Here is a 15,251-nt window from a genome sequence, read left to right on the forward strand (position 1 = left end):
GGGGTAAACGATGGGTAGGGGGCGGGAATTCCCGACTGGAGGCCGGAACAGAGCGGGTGCCTTGTAGTGAGACCCTCGAGAGGTGAGTGCGGGATCCCAGAGAGCGGGATCTGGGTCGGCCGCCCAGGCTTCTCGGGGCCTACGAGCCGGAGTCCGGGCTCTCACGTTCTTCTTCAGCTTCCCGGCACGCTGGCGGCCTCAGACCCCGCCTCCCGGAGCCCGGACTTCCAGACACCGCCCTCAGTTGTTGGGTCAGCCCGTCCCGGGACCCCAGACGCCTAGGGCCCCTCTTTGGTCGTTTGGCCCGACATCCCAGCCTGTGGCCTGAAACGGTCGCTCTCTGCTCTCGGGGGGATGGCGCTGGGGAAATGGGAGCGGGAGAGCACCCCAGCTCTCCCTGTTCAGGTGGTCCACGAAGCTACCCATGACATCTCTCCCTGAACCCTCTTCGCTTCATCCATTCCTTCCTGGAAAGGAAGCTTGACCTCTCCTTTGCTTAGAGGACCCCAGCTCTCTAGTTTTCTGGGAGCTCCGCGTGAAAGGGTAATGAGATATCCGCACAGTCCTCATGCCTCAGTTTCCCCCTTGCCAGGTCCCTGAATGAGTCACTTGAAAAAGTCACTTGAAAGGGATAAAGTCTGAGGGGAAAGAGGGATATTCCCAGTACAGGAGTGGATGAGTCACACTGGGATAGGGAAGGTCAGAGTGGCTGGGGTGAGGGAGCTGCGTTCTGCTGACCAGGCTTCCCCTTTCCTTGGCCCCATATTTCCCTTGTGACCACTCCCCCACTCACCCTGTCTTCCTAGGTCTGAGAGTCATTGGAGCTACCACAGCCACCATGGGGCCCTGGGGAGAGCCAGAGCTCCTGGTGTGGCGCCCCGAGGCAGCAGCCTCGGCGCCCCCAGTGCCCAAGGGACTGGAGGTGAAGTTGGGGGCCCTGGTGCTGTTGCTGGTGCTCACTCTCATCTGCAGTCTAGTGCCCATCTGCGTGCTGCGCCGGCCCGGCGCCAGCCCTGAAGCCTCAGGTAAGCCTCTCCTTTTCCCTGCTGCCATGGACGCTTGGAGGAGGGAAGGCTCTGAGGCTAAGGAAGGTGACCTAAGAGGGGACGGCAAGAGTGACTATTGCTTAGGTTGGGTAGTGGGGCTCATTTGCTCATTCCCTTCTATGCTCCACTCCTGCCCAGCCTCCCGCCAAAAAGCCCTGAGTCTTGTAAGCTGCTTTGCCGGTGGTGTCTTTCTGGCCACATGTCTCCTGGACCTGCTGCCTGACTACCTGGCTGCCATAGATGAGGCCCTGGCGGCCCTTCATGTGACGGTGAGCCCCGGTCATCTGCATGTGACCCTGTGTATGTGGTGTTCAATCACATACCTCTAGGGGCGGTGGTTTGTATGGATCTGTCCATGTGTCACTCCACGACTGTATGGAAGGCTCTTGGCTTGTGACCCCATGAGCTGTGATTTTTAGTCATAGAGCATGACTCTTTCTATAGGTTCTCACCTCCTCAGTCCCTACGTGACCCCTACGTGCCCTTTGTGACAGTGTGAGGAACCCTATTACCAGGTGTGTGACCTATCTGTAAGGTTTCTCTAGTTTCAGCCTCCAGGAAATTAATAGCCCTCCAAGAATCATCTTCACCCTTCACCCTTTCCTGAAGGGCTGGAGATAGAGGTCCCTACAGGCCTGGGACAGGTAGGAGGCAATTTCCAGGGACCCGGTGTTGCTGACTAAAAGGCTACATAACTCAAGGAAGTAGGAATGTGGGGAAGATTAAGTCCAAGGCATAGGACAGTCGTATTGGAAAAACTGAGACAGTTGGAGGAAGTGAGGAAGTAACACTGAATGTAACTGTTTGTCTGTGACTGAGTGACTTGTGTCTCTGTGTGACTGTGTGTAAGCCTGATTGCCCCATGACAGTATGTGGCTCTGTGTGTGAGCATTTGGGAAAGTGGGCCAATGTGTGGCCTACATGTGACACTTTGTGTCCATCTACCTCAGTGACTTTCAGCTGGGGGTGGTTTTGCCCACCCCTGTCATCCTCCCACCCTCACCCCCCACCTCCCTAGAAAACATTCGATAATGTCTGGAGACTTTTTGGTTGTCCCAACTCAGGGAGGGAGGGCTTGCTAACTGGCATCTAATGGGTATAGGCTAGGGATGCTGCTAAACATCCTACAGTGCACAGGACAGCCCTCTACATCAAAGAATTATCCAATCCAAAATGTTAATAGTACTAAAGTTGAGAAACCATGATCTACATGTAACACTGGGAGTGACACCATAATCTGTGCGGTGTCTGTGGCACCAAGTGACTATATTTTTGTGTAACTGAGAGTGGCTCTGTGTGTGGGAACCCAGGTCTGTGTAACTGGGACTCCACTAAACTCTGCATCTGACTCTTCCTCCCCATTCTTGGCCTGTCTCCTGAAGTCCACACTGTCCCCTTTGCCCACAGCTCCAGTTCCCCCTACAAGAGTTCATCCTGGCCATGGGCTTCTTCCTGGTCCTGGTGATGGAGCAGATCACAATGGCTTACAAGGAACAGTCGGGGCCACCACCTCGAGAGGAGATGAGGGCTTTGCTGGGAACAGCGAATGGTGGGCTGCAGCACTGGAATGACAGACCAGAGGTCCCACAGGCAGGTGGAGCCCCGGCAGCCCCCTCAGCCCTGCGTGCCTGTGTACTGGTCTTCTCCCTGGCCCTGCATTCAGTGTTTGAGGGACTGGCAGTGGGGCTGCAGCGAGACCGGGCTCGGGCCATGGAGTTGTGCCTGGCTTTGCTGCTCCACAAGGGTATCCTGGCAGTCAGCTTATCCCTGCGGCTGCTGCAGAGCCACCTGCGAGCACAGGTGGTGGCTGGCTGTGGGATCCTCTTCTCATGCATGACACCCCTGGGCATTGGACTGGGTGCAGCTCTGGCAGAGTCAGCAGGGCCACTGCACCAGCTGGCTCAGTCTGTGCTGGAGGGCATGGCGGCTGGCACCTTTCTCTATATCACCTTCCTGGAAATCCTGCCCCAGGAGCTGGCCACTTCTGAGCAGAGAATCCTCAAGGTCATTCTGCTCCTAGGAGGCTTTGCCCTGCTCACTGGCCTGCTCTTTATCCAAGTCTAGGGGGCTCCAAGATACGCACGGGAGGTTGGGTATCACGTGCCCTTGACCTTCCTCCCCCTCTCCCAGTGTGTGGGGAATAGGAAGGAGTGGGGAAGGGAGGTACTGAGGACCAAAGAGTTCTCTGGGAGGTAAGGATGGAGCCTTTGGCACTATTTGGCCAATGAGAGGGAAGTGGGCAGACAAGAGCCTGGCCCCCAGGCCCAAGGGACAAAAGATGGTCAAGTCACTAGAGACATGATCAAGGGACATTAGTATTGGGGAAGACACTGAGTGCTGGTATCAGGGATCAGACACTACATATAGGGACAAGCTGATAGTTGGGAGGCCGGAGGTGGGTACCCAGCTGCTGTGGGATAGAGGTATAGAGAGGGCATAGGCCCAGAGTCAGCAGTCCTGTTGGTTCTAGCCCATTTCAGCCCTCTGTCACTTGGAGTGGACCCCTCCAACTTTTCTTAGCTCCTACTTTCATATCTATCTTCCTCTTCCCTTCTCCCAGGGGACTAGTGCCAAATGGCATCTTCCTGCCAGTTTTGGTACCTTCTCTGGCTTCTCCAGCCCTGGTCACTCCTGTATTTTTAAAGTGCCAAATAAATCCTCTCCCACTTTCTCAAAGCACAAGTGATGGCACTGAGCCCTGCCCAGCACCTCAGTGGAAGGGGTCTGCTTGCTCTTTGTTTTGGTCCCAGATTGTGGGGTGGGACAGAAATGTTTGCTGAGGTGGGGTGGGGGGCAGGTTGGCAGAGCTACCGTCCCCCACTACTGCTGTACCCTAGGAATACTGAAAAAGGACATGGTGCCCCGTGCCTAGATGATAAACACTGAGATGCCAAAACTTTTTTATACCAGAGGATCCCAAGGGGGAAGGGGAAGGCTCGCCCCCAGGGTTATTTTTTGGGGCGGGAGGGCTGTGCATAGGGCCATATATTCTAGAATCTATTTTACTAACTGACCTGTTTTGGGACATGTTACCCAAATAAAACAAGTTTCTACACATCTGTACGGTATCTGATTCATTTGTCTTGGGAAAGGGGTGGGCACATGGCAAGTCTGAGAGGGCCTGACTCCCAGATGTTTAGGGCTGTTTGAATATCTCTGATCTCACTGTTTACATTCAGGCCCCTCTAGTTCCCTTCCCTGGAGATGACCGAATTTTTCCTCTTGTCTCTTCCTGCTTCCTTCCCTGTCTCCACCCCTTCCCTGTCTCCACCTCTTCCCTTTCCTCCCTTTTCCTTTCCTCTCTTTAATCCCTCGCCCCTTCGCGTTTGTAGGCTCGGGACCAATGCAGAACTACTCTTCCCAGTTTGCCCCGCGCAGGGAGGAGCCGAGAGGGAGGAGCAAAGTCCCCAGTTCCCGGAGTCAACAGGGCAGCTGGGAAATGGTGTCCGTTTCCTCTCCCGTATTGCGTGACTGCGGCTGCGAAGGAGTCACGTAAACAAACTATAATTCCCGGCGGTCCCCGCGCGCAGCAGGTCAGGGCTAGGCTGGGGCCGGGTTCGCGGTGCTTGCTGAGGCGGCGGCGGCGGCGGCGGCTACGGCTGGAAGAGCCGGGCTGGGGCCCGCGGCGCAGGCCGTGGCTTGTATTGGGAGGGTGGCGGGGAGGGACGGGGGAGGAAGATGGCGACGTCGGGGGCGAACGGGCCCGGCTCGGCCACGGCCTCAGCTTCCAATCCGCGCAAGTTTAGTGAGAAGATCGCGCTGCAGAAGCAGCGTCAGGCCGAGGAGACGGCGGCCTTCGAGGAGGTGATGATGGACATCGGCTCCACCCGGGTGAGGGGCCGCGCCGGCAAGCGGGAGCGGAGCAGAGCACTTCTCGAACGGGGAGCCGAGAGGCGGGGCGGGGGCGGGAGCCGCAGCGAAAGAGGCGGAACGCGGCCGGGGTAGCGGGCGCCTCCGTCTGGGAGGCACGGGTGGAGGGCCGGGGGGCAGGAAGACGGGTTTTGCGGGAGGAGATCGAAACTCCAGATAGGCTGGAGGGTTTGGGAACGAATGGGAACTGAGAAAGTGAGGCAGGAGTGGACAGAGAGAGGAGATGGTCCCCGAAGCCCGGCGGAGGTAGGAGGTGGGTGGTCCTTGTGCATCTCTGATTGAGTTCTCTCAGGGACTCTGCTGAAGCATCTTCTATGTTGGGTTATGGGGTTGGGGGATGGCCTGCTTGCCCTAGTCTGGCTCTTCTCAGTTGGTGATCTCCTCTCATCTGGTCCCTCTGCCCTGTTGTGCTACTCTTGGCAGTTAGTATCTCCGGGAAAGGGCCCCTTGAGTGGTTTGAACGGCAGCGCTGGGTATAGTGGGGCAGGAAGTCCCCTCCTGCGTCCCGTCCTTTTGCTTCCTTTTTCAAATACTTCTTGTGGTTTCCTGACGTGAATGAAGGTGAGGTCCATTGCTCACAGGCTGGTGGTATTTTGCCCTGGCCGCCTTGGAGGAGAGAGAAGGCTTTGGATCTTGAAAGGGGGTAACCAGTTGGCTATAGGTTATGTGGAACCTGATGGTTAGCTGAACTTTCTAGAGAGATGACTGTTTTGTGGGTCAGTTATGGGGTGCCTTGGAGGGTCTTCTGTGTGTAGGAAATATTCATTCCTGGGAAGTTCCAGAAAGAAGGAATCCTGGCGGCGTGGCTTCTGAAGCTCCCTGATCTTGGTTTCTTGCTTCCCAGGGCTGGATGTCAGAGAGAGAGAGGGGTGGGAGTTTGCCCAGCTGGTATGCAGTCCTAATTTAGGGACATATTATTCTCAAAACAGCAGGTGAGGATATTGCAGTGATCCCTTATGGCAGGGAGCTAGAAGGAATTTAAGGGGTGATGGATGGCCGAACATAAATACCACATTTCAAAGTTCTTTCTGCTCGTCTGACTGCCTTTGATTGAACCTGCCTATGACTGTAACTCCGGTTGTATTTTTGTGTGTGTCTCCCTTGACTCTGTTAGTCTTTTTTGTGTTTTTTACTCTTTTGAGTCTCTAGAGACCATGTGTCCTAGTTTTTGGGAGTCAGAACAGAGAAAGTTAGGTGGGGAAGCAAATCGTGTGTGTGTGTGTATGTGTGTGTGTGTGTGTGTGTGTGCATAACCCCCTCTAACTGCCGTGAGGACCATGATCTAACTGTGGACTGTCCCCCCTTTAGAAGCTTTTGATCAAAGTGGGGACAGAGGCAGGAAGGTGGGCCAGAGGCTGACCTCCATCTGACAACAGAGGAATGGTGGGATCTTAGGGCACCTTTCTCTATAGAGAGGTGGTGCCTTGGTCTGTCAAAAGGTCCCCTCCACTCACCTTGCCCCTGTTGGGTAACTTTTCTTCTGCACATAAAAAAATCTAGTGGGCATACATGTCCAGGGCCTGGGGACCCAAGAGTCTAAAGCTAGGGATTAGAGACCTGGAGCTCAGCCTGTTATCTGGCCAGCTGGGAGGTCTCATTTGAGGCAGATGTGGCCTTTGGGGCCTATACTCCTGGAAGCTGGGGTTATCATGTATATTAGTAGCAGTCTTGAAGTGGCCCAAAGGTCAGCATAGTGCCCGCTAAACTCACTGGACTGACCTCTTGGAACAGAAAGTCAATTCTGTTGTTGGCCTATGCACAACGGTGTGACCCCTGGAAGCTCTTAGAATCTTAACCACTCATAAGCTGCCCTGAGTCTCCTTATTTGGCTGGGGTGGCAGTAGCTGAGTCTTAGAAGTAGGTGCTCACCTCTCACAGAGGGACATGAGACCTTTAGGCAGACTAAAACCATGCCAGGCTGAGGGTTGTGGTGTCTTACTCCGGTGCCAGACGTATCTCCTCAAAGTGAGGATGAGGCCAAGGAGACAGCTCTGGACCAGGCTGGAGTGGGCTACTGCTTTTCTCACCCCCATTCTCCAGGCTCCCCTACCAATTCAGGGGCTTTAGGACTATGTAGAAGAATGCTTCTTTGTTTTGGCACTGTTTTTCCAGTTAGAAGAGCCATCATTCCTTAGTTGTTCTAGTTTGGGAGGTACAGGCTCTGTGTAGCCTTCCTGAGACTGGGCAAATGGCAGAGCCCAGGAGCTTGTGCCTGCCCTCCAGAGTGAGGAGGAAAGGGGCTGGCAGCTATGGCTCTATGGCATCCACCTGTGGCCCTTCCCTTGTCTTCCAGTTAGTCCTGGACACACCTGGAAGGGAAAGCAGAGGTGCCTAATAGGCACCCTTCCCCAGGAGTTAACCCATGTGACTAGCCTAGGGGCTCCTGGCAACCTGTCAGGGACTCTGTTTAGACTGATGCCGACTAGGACAGGCCCTGAGCAGAGTATCAGGCTCCACCTGGCAGGGTGATGCCAGGCATTAGTGATAGCATTGATGGGGGCAGCCTGAGGAAGAGCTAGGGCAGATTGTTTGCACCAGGTCTCAGTGGACCTTCTCCCCAGTACTGGCTTTTCTTCTGGCAGATCTCTTAAAAGCAGCAGCAATAGTAGCATGTCCTGGAGACAGGGATGGCAAGGATGGCCACAGGAACAGTGCTCAGGACCCTCCCTGACATTCCCATTTGTCCTCCATGTCTCAGTTACAGGCCCAAAAACTGCGACTGGCATACACAAGGAGCTCCCATTATGGTGGCTCTCTGCCCAACGTGAACCAGATTGGCTGTGGCCTGGCTGAGTTCCAGGTGAGTGGACACCAGCTGGGGGAGCACAGGCTCTCACGCACCTCCCTCTGTTGACTTGCCTGTCTCTTTTGGCAGAGCCCCCTCCACTCCCCTTTGGATTCATCCCGGAGCACTCGGCACCACGGGCTGGTGGAACGGGTGCAGCGAGATCCCCGAAGAATGGTGTCCCCACTTCGCCGCTACCCCCGCCACATATCCTTCACTGAGGGGCTGCGGAGTCTGGAGGGCAGTGGGGTGGGGTTCCTCGGAAACTCATGGTAGGAAAAGGGACCTGAAGTGTTGTCCAGTGCCATCCGGCGGGAGCTCTCCTTTACCCAGGTTCCCTGAAAAGTGACATTTGGTGCGTGTTTCAGCACTGGCTGCTGTGACAGGGAGCTGCGCCTCCTGAGACTGTGTCCTCCATCTCTGACCGTCCTCACTTCAGCTTGCTCTTGGCTGCTAGAGGCAGGGCTCCCTGATATGTCTCATGCTACAGGGATTTTGCTTCCCTCCTGCTCACATTTCTGTTCATAGCTTTCAGTCTCAGAGACCTCCACAGACCTGTCTCCCCCAAACCCTGCCTAGATATTCACCTATATTTTCCAGCTCCTTTTTCTCTTCCATTCTTTGCCCCTATTGTTGCCCCTTGTAGAGGAGAAGAAAGGTGTTTGTTTCCTGAAACAACTCGTCTGCTGCCTTCTGTTATTTTTCTCTCATCTGGTCTCTCTCCCGTCCACCCCCTCCTCACTTTTTCCCTTAACTGGTGCTTTTCACATTGACAGCTCTCCCTATAGTCCTGCCTACTTATCTCCTCCCCCGGAGTCCAGCTGGCGGAGGTCAGTGTCCAGGGCGGGCAGGATCTCCTGCCCACTCTCTGACTTGTCTCTGGCGGGAGCTGGGGTTGGGTTTGGGCCTGCTGGGCCAGGCTTTCAGCAGTACCTCCTCCCGTAATGGCAGGTCTGGGAGGGGTGGGGGTAGGTGGAGTAGGTGGGTCAGAGTCCAGTCTTGGCCATGTTGACACGTGTGGCCAAGCCTCCCAGCCCAGCCAGAGCAGGACTAATGGCAGCTGGGGTGTGTGTGGGGGGAGGGGAGAATGGTAGGGTGGCAGGTGAAAATGGCTGCCTCCTGTCAAGAGTGGGTGCCAGGTTCTGGCATTCAGATTTCTGAACCCTTCCCCTGTCCATCTCATCCCTAAGACTTACACCCAGCACAGTTGCCGGGCTCCAAGATTCCTATTCAGCTTGTCCTGGCCGAGAGGAGTTATTTCCAGATCTCCTAGGTTGTTTGGGGAGAGGGTTCACGGATCACAGATATCAGCAGAACCAGAAAGAAAGAGGCATGATGATCCTGGGTGCCCAGCCCTCTTGGCTGCCCCACAGTTTCCAACCCCCATGCCTGCCCTCTGGTCCATTGCTAGCCTTCCTCCTCATCACTTTGTTTTTCCATCCCAGGACAATGCCCTGGGGCAATTTCTCTGCAGAGAAGGGGCAGTTGTTTCGACTACCATCTGCACTTAACAGGTGATGGCCCTTGCCTTCTTTAGGCCACATCTCTTCTTATCTGTAGTTTCTGGGGCCCTGCTCTCTCACCCCACCCTGTCCCAGCCCAGCTAGTGTTTTCCCCTACTGAGCAGGGCATGAGGACCAGGAAGACTGTCACAGGTGGCAGCTCATCTCTTTTCCCCCCACAGGACAAGCTCTGACTCTGCCCTTCACACAAGTGTGATGAACCCCAGCCCTCAGGACACTTATCCAGGCCCTGCACCCCCCAGCGTCCTGCCCAGCCGCCGTGGAGGTAAGTGGCCATGTCCCAGGGGAGGGAGTAGCCGTGGAGCTTTTGTTTGAAGCAGGTAGGCAAGTGGGCACTGCAGCCAGCTCCGCCGTATCCTTTGCAGGTTTTCTGGATGGCGAAATGGACTCCAAAGGTATGTGTTCCTCACCGCATTTGATATGTGCGGGTACTGAATGCCAGAGAATCTCTGGGCTGGTGTTGGGAGCTTTGTTCAGGGCCAGGGGGTGGGAGCCCTTCCACTTGCGTCTGCTTCCTGTCCTGCCTTCTTCTTCAACCCTCTCATCACCAGTCTTTCTCTTTCAAGTCCCTGCTATTGAGGAGAACTTGCCAGATGACAAGCATTTGCTGAAACCATGGGATGCTAAGAAGGTAGGCGGGGCCCACTGTCCCTCTTCTTTCCATGGCACGGGTCTTCAGGGTCCTCCACTGAGCTCTGTCCTCATTTGCCACCTTCTTCCTTCTTTCCTCAGCTGTCCTCATCTTCCTCCCGACCTCGGTCCTGTGAAGTCCCTGGAATTAAGTACGTATCTCTCTGAGGTCAGCTGAGCGGGTGGAGGAGGGAAGCAAAGGGAAATGTGGAGGGCTGATGTCTGCCCTTCCCTGACCACTGCCCCCCATCCCCATTTACATCTTTTCCTCTCCTTCCCCAGCATCTTTCCATCTCCTGACCAGCCTGCCACTGTGCCTGTCCTCCCACCTGCCATGAACACGGGAGGCTCTCTACCTGACCTCACCAACCTGCACTTTCCCCCACCGCTGCCCACCCCCCTGGACCCAGAGGAGACAGTCTACCCCAGCCTGAGTGGGGGCAACAGTACCTCCAATTTGACCCACACCATGACCCACCTGGGCATCAGCGGGGGCCTGGGCCTGGGCCCAGGCTATGATGCACCAGGTGAGTGGCTATCTTGGCTGTGTGTCCCTGGGGTGCTGTCTAGCTGGAGGGACGAAGGGGTGGGAGGCTCGAGCACCTTGGGATTCTCCTGTGACTGCCCACACCAGCCCTTCACCTGTGTACCCCAGGATTCCCTCACAGCAGTTTTCTGCCAGTGAGAACTGGTAGCTGTGGCTTTTCCTAGAAAGAAGATGGAGAGCAACCCCCAAGCGGGCAATGCCATCCTGACTGTCAGGGACAGAGTAGGGAGGACATTGTGTTGCCACTTCCATAGTCTGGCCACTGCTACCCATTCTGGGCAGAGAGGGGCCCAGTTCCCATCAGTAATGTTGGCATCTCTGGTTTTTTGTCTGTGCCTACAGGACTTCATTCACCTCTCAGCCACCCATCCTTGCAGTCTTCCCTAAGCAATCCCAACCTCCAGGCTTCCCTGAGCAGTCCTCAGCCCCAGCTCCAGGGCTCCCACAGTCACCCCTCACTGCCTGCCTCCTCCTTGGCCCGCCATGCACTGTCCACCACCTCCCTGGGTCACCCCTCACTCAGCGCCCCTGCCCTCTCCTCCTCCTCTTCCTCCTCTTCTGCTTCATCTCCGGTGCTGGGTGCCCCCCCTTACCCAGCTTCTACCCCTGGGGCCTCTCCCCGCCACCGCCGTGTGCCCCTCAGTCCCCTGAGTTTGCCCGCGGGCCCAGCCGACGCCAGAAGGTCCCAACAGCAACTGCCCAAACAGTTTTCGCCAACAATGTCACCCACCTTGTCTTCCATCACTCAGGTATGCGTGGCTGCCTTCCCTACATGTCTGTCTCCCTTCCCTTCCTTCTCCTGCCAAGTTCTCTCCCTCCCACCCTGCTTTCCTCAAATACCTCTTCTTCTTAACTCCTGTACTCCTGCTGTCATCCATCCCCTTGCATTCCTCTGTCCTCTGCCTGCCCCACTCTTATCCACCTTGTTTCCTCTTGGCTTAAGAATGCAAACCCTGGGGTTAAGTTTTCTGATTTCAAATCCTGGCCCCACCTCTTACTAGCAGTCTCCTTGGACAGTTATTTAACTTCTTTGAGCCTCAGCATCCTCATCTGTAAAACCAGGACAGCAATGTAAGAATCAAAGGAAATCACATACGGAAAGTACACAGCACCATGCCTAGCCCAGGTGCATGCTTGACAAATGATAGCTTGTCCTTTCCCTTTTCTCTCTTTTTTGTTCCTATCCTTCTTTCCTCGTCTGTCTTTTTTCTCCTGCGTCCATCCTGTCCCATCCGCTCTCCCATCTCCTCTCCTTCTTTCATAGATTTCACAGAGTCAGAGACTGTCAGAGGATGGAGCCCAGTCCCTTCATCTTACAGATGAGGAGGCTGGGGCCCAGAAGGGAAGTGACTTGTCCAAGTTTACACAGCATGTTAGGGAAGAGTTGGGACCATTACTAAAAATTCTTGGTTTAGGGTTTTTTCCTCAGTGTTAACATTCTTAGCTCTTCCCTCCCTCCCTATACTTCTACCCTTTTCTGTTCTCTCTGCTCCTCTTCTTTCACCCTAATGCTCTTCTTCCCCTCTCCTCTCCCCTACTTTCCCTTTCTTTCTCTGTTGTTCTTCCCTGGAATGTGTGTTCTATGTTCCATCTTTATGCAGGTCCCCTTTTCTGTAGGAAAGACTGAGGTCAGGCCAGCAAGGGCTCTCTGGGAACTTGGACTAAAAGCCTAGCTTCCCTCCTTTCTCCCTCCTTCCTCTCACAGTCCCTCTGGCCTCTTCAAGCCTTTAGAACAGCCATTCTCAAGGTCACTGTTGTGTGATCAGTCCCTTGTGAGGTGTGTCACAAGTAGTTGATTACTAACAGTAGTTAAAGTACCAAGGTTTAGGAATAGTTGACTCCTGGAGTAGATTCAAAATTATCCTTGTGTTAACCTCTCTCAGTCACTTTCATCCTGAGATGCATTTTTGAGAGTAGTTGCACCCCAGCAATGCCCAATGGAACGCTTTTGGGTTTGTGTTGACAATGGCCGCAGCTTAAAAGGGTGGGAAGCCCTGACAAAGAGCTCCTCTCAGGGGGCACATTGAGGGGTAAGCTTCCCCCTTTCTCCTTGCTTTTCTTCAGGGCGTCGCCCTGGACACCAGTAAGCTGCCCAGTGACCAGCGGCTGCCTCCATACCCGTACAGTCCCCCAAGTTTGGTTCTGCCCACCCAGCCACCCACCCCAAAGCCTCTGCAGCAGCCAGGGCTGCCCTCTCAGGCCTGCTCAGTGCAGCCCTCCGGTGGGCAGCCCCCAGGCAGGCAGCTGCACTATGGGACACTGTACCCACCCAGCCCCAGTGGGCATGGGCAACAGTCTTACCACCGGCCGATGAGTGACTTCAGCCTGGGGAACGTGAGTACCCGGGTCCCTAGCTCAGAAGCAGGGGAGGGGCTGGGAGTGGGCCAAAAGAGCCTGAGTGGTATCGAGGGGGCATTTTGAACTGGGAGATCTAGGTGGGGGAGAGCCTTCTTACCTGCCTCCAGGTAACACAGTACCGCCAACTTGGGGCTCCTCTCTTCCTGCATTTGACCCCGACTCCTGCCCCTCTCCCCCAGCTACCTCCGTGCAGCTTGCTCTTTGATGACTACTGCTTTGACCCGTTGTCTTCCTGGCATGCGCATGCTCTGTCCCAGTAGGTACGGTGCCCACACCTACTTTGGGCCCCGTGCTCACTTCTGTCGCTGTGCTTGTGGCCATCTCCCGCTGTCTCTGCTTTTGTTCCCATGGTGGAGGTGGGAAGCGGGGTGGGGTAGGGGGAGGTGTATGAATATCACTGGGCAAAGAGGATATGTTAGCAGAGCTAGGCAAAGGCAGGCAGGACCACCCTGTTCTGAAGCCTGCTTTCTCAAAGCCTGTCTGTGTGTCCATAGCTGGAGCAGTTCAGCATGGAGAACGCATCAACCAGCCTGGCGCTGGATCCCCCTGGCTTCTCCGAAGGGCCTGGATTTTTAGGCGGTGAGGGGCCAGTGAGTGGCCCCCAGGACCCCCATGCCCTCAACCACCAGAACTTAACCCACTGTTCCCGCCATGGCTCAGGGCCTAACATCATCCTCACAGGTAAGAGGTGTGGGTGGTGATGGGGGATGGAAGCAGGGCGTGATACATTTGGTGGCACAGCAGGAGACTGAGGGGTTCTTGGGAGAGTTCGCAAGACGTGGGGTCCTCACTCATCTCTTCTGCCCACACAGGAGACCCTTCCCCCGGTTTCTCTAAGGAGATTTCAGTGGCCCTGGCTGGAGTGCCTGGTTTTGAGGTGTCAGCAGCTGGGCTGGAGCTGGGGCTGGGGCTGGAGGAGGAGCTGCGCATGGAGCCTCTGGGCCTGGAGGGGCTCAACATGCTGAGCGACCCCTGTGCCCTGCTGCCTGACCCTGCTGTGGAGGACTCGTTCCGCAGTGACCGGCTGCAGTGAGGGCACCTCATCGACATCCCTCTTCTCGGCCCTGTCCCCCATCACTGTCCCTTTCCTCCCTTCCCCCTGGCCAGTAGAGACTTCACTCTCTGCCCCCAGATCCTCTTTCTAACATGAACGGAGGATCCCAAGAATGAGAAAAGGCAAGGGGTTTGTCCAGGTGGCCCCTGAATTCTGCACAAGGGATGGGGCTTGGGGGAGCTCAAGGGAGGGCCTAAAGCACTTGTAACTTTGAACCGTCTGTCTGGAGGTCAGAGCCTGTTGGAAAGCAGGGGGTAGAGGGGAGCCCTGGAGGCAGGGCTTGTCCAGATGCCTAGGGGTGGGCAGTGCCAGCCCCTCCTCACCACTCTTCCCCTTGCAATGGAGGAGAGAGCCAGAGTGGATATTATTTTTTATTAAATATATTATGTTAATAAAAAAATCATATCAAATCCTTGGTGTCGTTGGCTACTGTTTGGGATGCAGGTCAGGATCGAGGGAGTTCTTGGGGCACGGGCCCTCTCATCTGTCTAGGGCCTTGCTGCAGCATCAGGGGACAGGGGCTGTAACTGGCCAGACAAGTTACTGCTCTTTCTCAACCCTGAGGGCCTGGCAGTGAGTCAGGAGATGAAGAGGTGACTGCTGGCTGAGCTCTCGGCTCTGGATTTTTCTGGTAGAATGATCCCAGTTTTCCTGGGGGTAGCTGGCCTCAGTGCTAAGGCTCCTAAGGAGAGAGGATTTAAAAACTACTGACGCCAGGTAGGTCTCAGGTTGGCTCCCTCTTCTTTATGGCCCTTTAAGCCCAGAGGACCTGGAAGTTAGCTGTGACACCTGGCCAGCCTCTGACCCCATGCTCCTAGGTCTCATTCCTGCCCCCTCACAATGCATGAATTCACTTCACCCTCCCCACTCTTCTCCACTCATTCATTCAGATGCTTGAGTGCTAACCTGTTCTGAAGAGGTGTCCTCTTTCTGGCTTGGGTTGCTAGCCCTCCGACCATCTGAGCTTCTGCCCTCTATTCTCTCCCCCCATGCAGCACAGAAGAGTAGTGCCCCTTCTCCATTACCCCCACCTCTTCTGCTCTCCCACACCCTACAGTCCTGGCCTTGCTTCCTCTTTCCAAAGCTTGTCATTTTCAGAAAAGAGAACTCAGAGCTTCTGGCTTAGGCTGGAAGGGAATGCGGTGTGCCCTAAACCTGGAAGTAGGGGCAGCCACCTGGGTCTCCGCAAACTAGGCTTTCAGGGCCTTCACCCAGGCAGGAAAGCCACATCTGAGAAGGACCGAGGGTGGGACGGGAGCGCGCCCCAGACTTCAGGGGTCAGTGTCCTGCGGCAATGGTTGGTTGGTGAGAAGCCGCCTGGGTGCAAGGGGCCCTCCCAGCCGCCAGGGGTCGCGCTACAGGCGGTCGGGCGCTGGGCAGGCGCTGCCAGGGTCACGGCCGCCGGCCCGGGAGGTTGGGGGTTGGGGGGAGCCGCGGC

General features: G+C 55.6%; 2 protein-coding genes across 4 annotated transcripts; both read left to right on the forward strand.

The window, feature by feature from the left end:
* Nucleotide 1: 1 nt before the first annotated feature.
* On the forward strand, nt 2–4,103 carry SLC39A1 (solute carrier family 39 member 1). 2 transcript variants are annotated; one of them, XM_024748130.1, is made up of 4 exons: nt 2–82; nt 807–1,025; nt 1,185–1,315; nt 2,454–4,103. In XM_024748130.1, the coding sequence occupies exons 2-4, from the start codon at nt 839–841 to the stop codon at nt 3,108–3,110; spliced, it is 975 nt and encodes a 324-aa protein (XP_024603898.1). In that variant the 5' UTR covers nt 2–82; nt 807–838; the 3' UTR covers nt 3,111–4,103. The 2 variants fall into 2 exon arrangements, with proteins under 2 accessions (XP_024603898.1, XP_024603899.1); XM_024748131.1 differs by lacking the exon at nt 2–82 and adding an exon at nt 148–543.
* Nucleotides 4,104–4,681: 578 nt separating this feature from the next.
* Nucleotides 4,682–14,223, forward strand: CRTC2 (CREB regulated transcription coactivator 2). 2 transcript variants are annotated; one of them, XM_024748129.1, is made up of 14 exons: nt 4,682–4,877; nt 7,615–7,716; nt 7,792–7,908; nt 8,470–8,531; nt 9,147–9,215; nt 9,386–9,489; nt 9,590–9,619; nt 9,791–9,855; nt 9,957–10,006; nt 10,137–10,381; nt 10,744–11,150; nt 12,466–12,735; nt 13,254–13,440; nt 13,572–14,219. In XM_024748129.1, the coding sequence occupies exons 1-14, from the start codon at nt 4,725–4,727 to the stop codon at nt 13,790–13,792; spliced, it is 2,082 nt and encodes a 693-aa protein (XP_024603897.1). In that variant the 5' UTR covers nt 4,682–4,724; the 3' UTR covers nt 13,793–14,219. The 2 variants fall into 2 exon arrangements, with proteins under 2 accessions (XP_024603897.1, XP_024603896.1); XM_024748128.1 differs by having other exon boundaries at nt 4,725–4,877; nt 9,566–9,619; nt 13,572–14,223.
* Nucleotides 14,224–15,251: the final 1,028 nt, after the last annotated feature.

The sequence above is a fragment of the Neophocaena asiaeorientalis genome, unplaced genomic scaffold, assembly GCF_003031525.2.
Source record: "Neophocaena asiaeorientalis asiaeorientalis breed wild unplaced genomic scaffold, Neophocaena_asiaeorientalis_V1.1 scaffold76, whole genome shotgun sequence".
In the NCBI taxonomy this organism is placed as follows: Eukaryota; Metazoa; Chordata; class Mammalia; order Artiodactyla; family Phocoenidae; genus Neophocaena; species Neophocaena asiaeorientalis.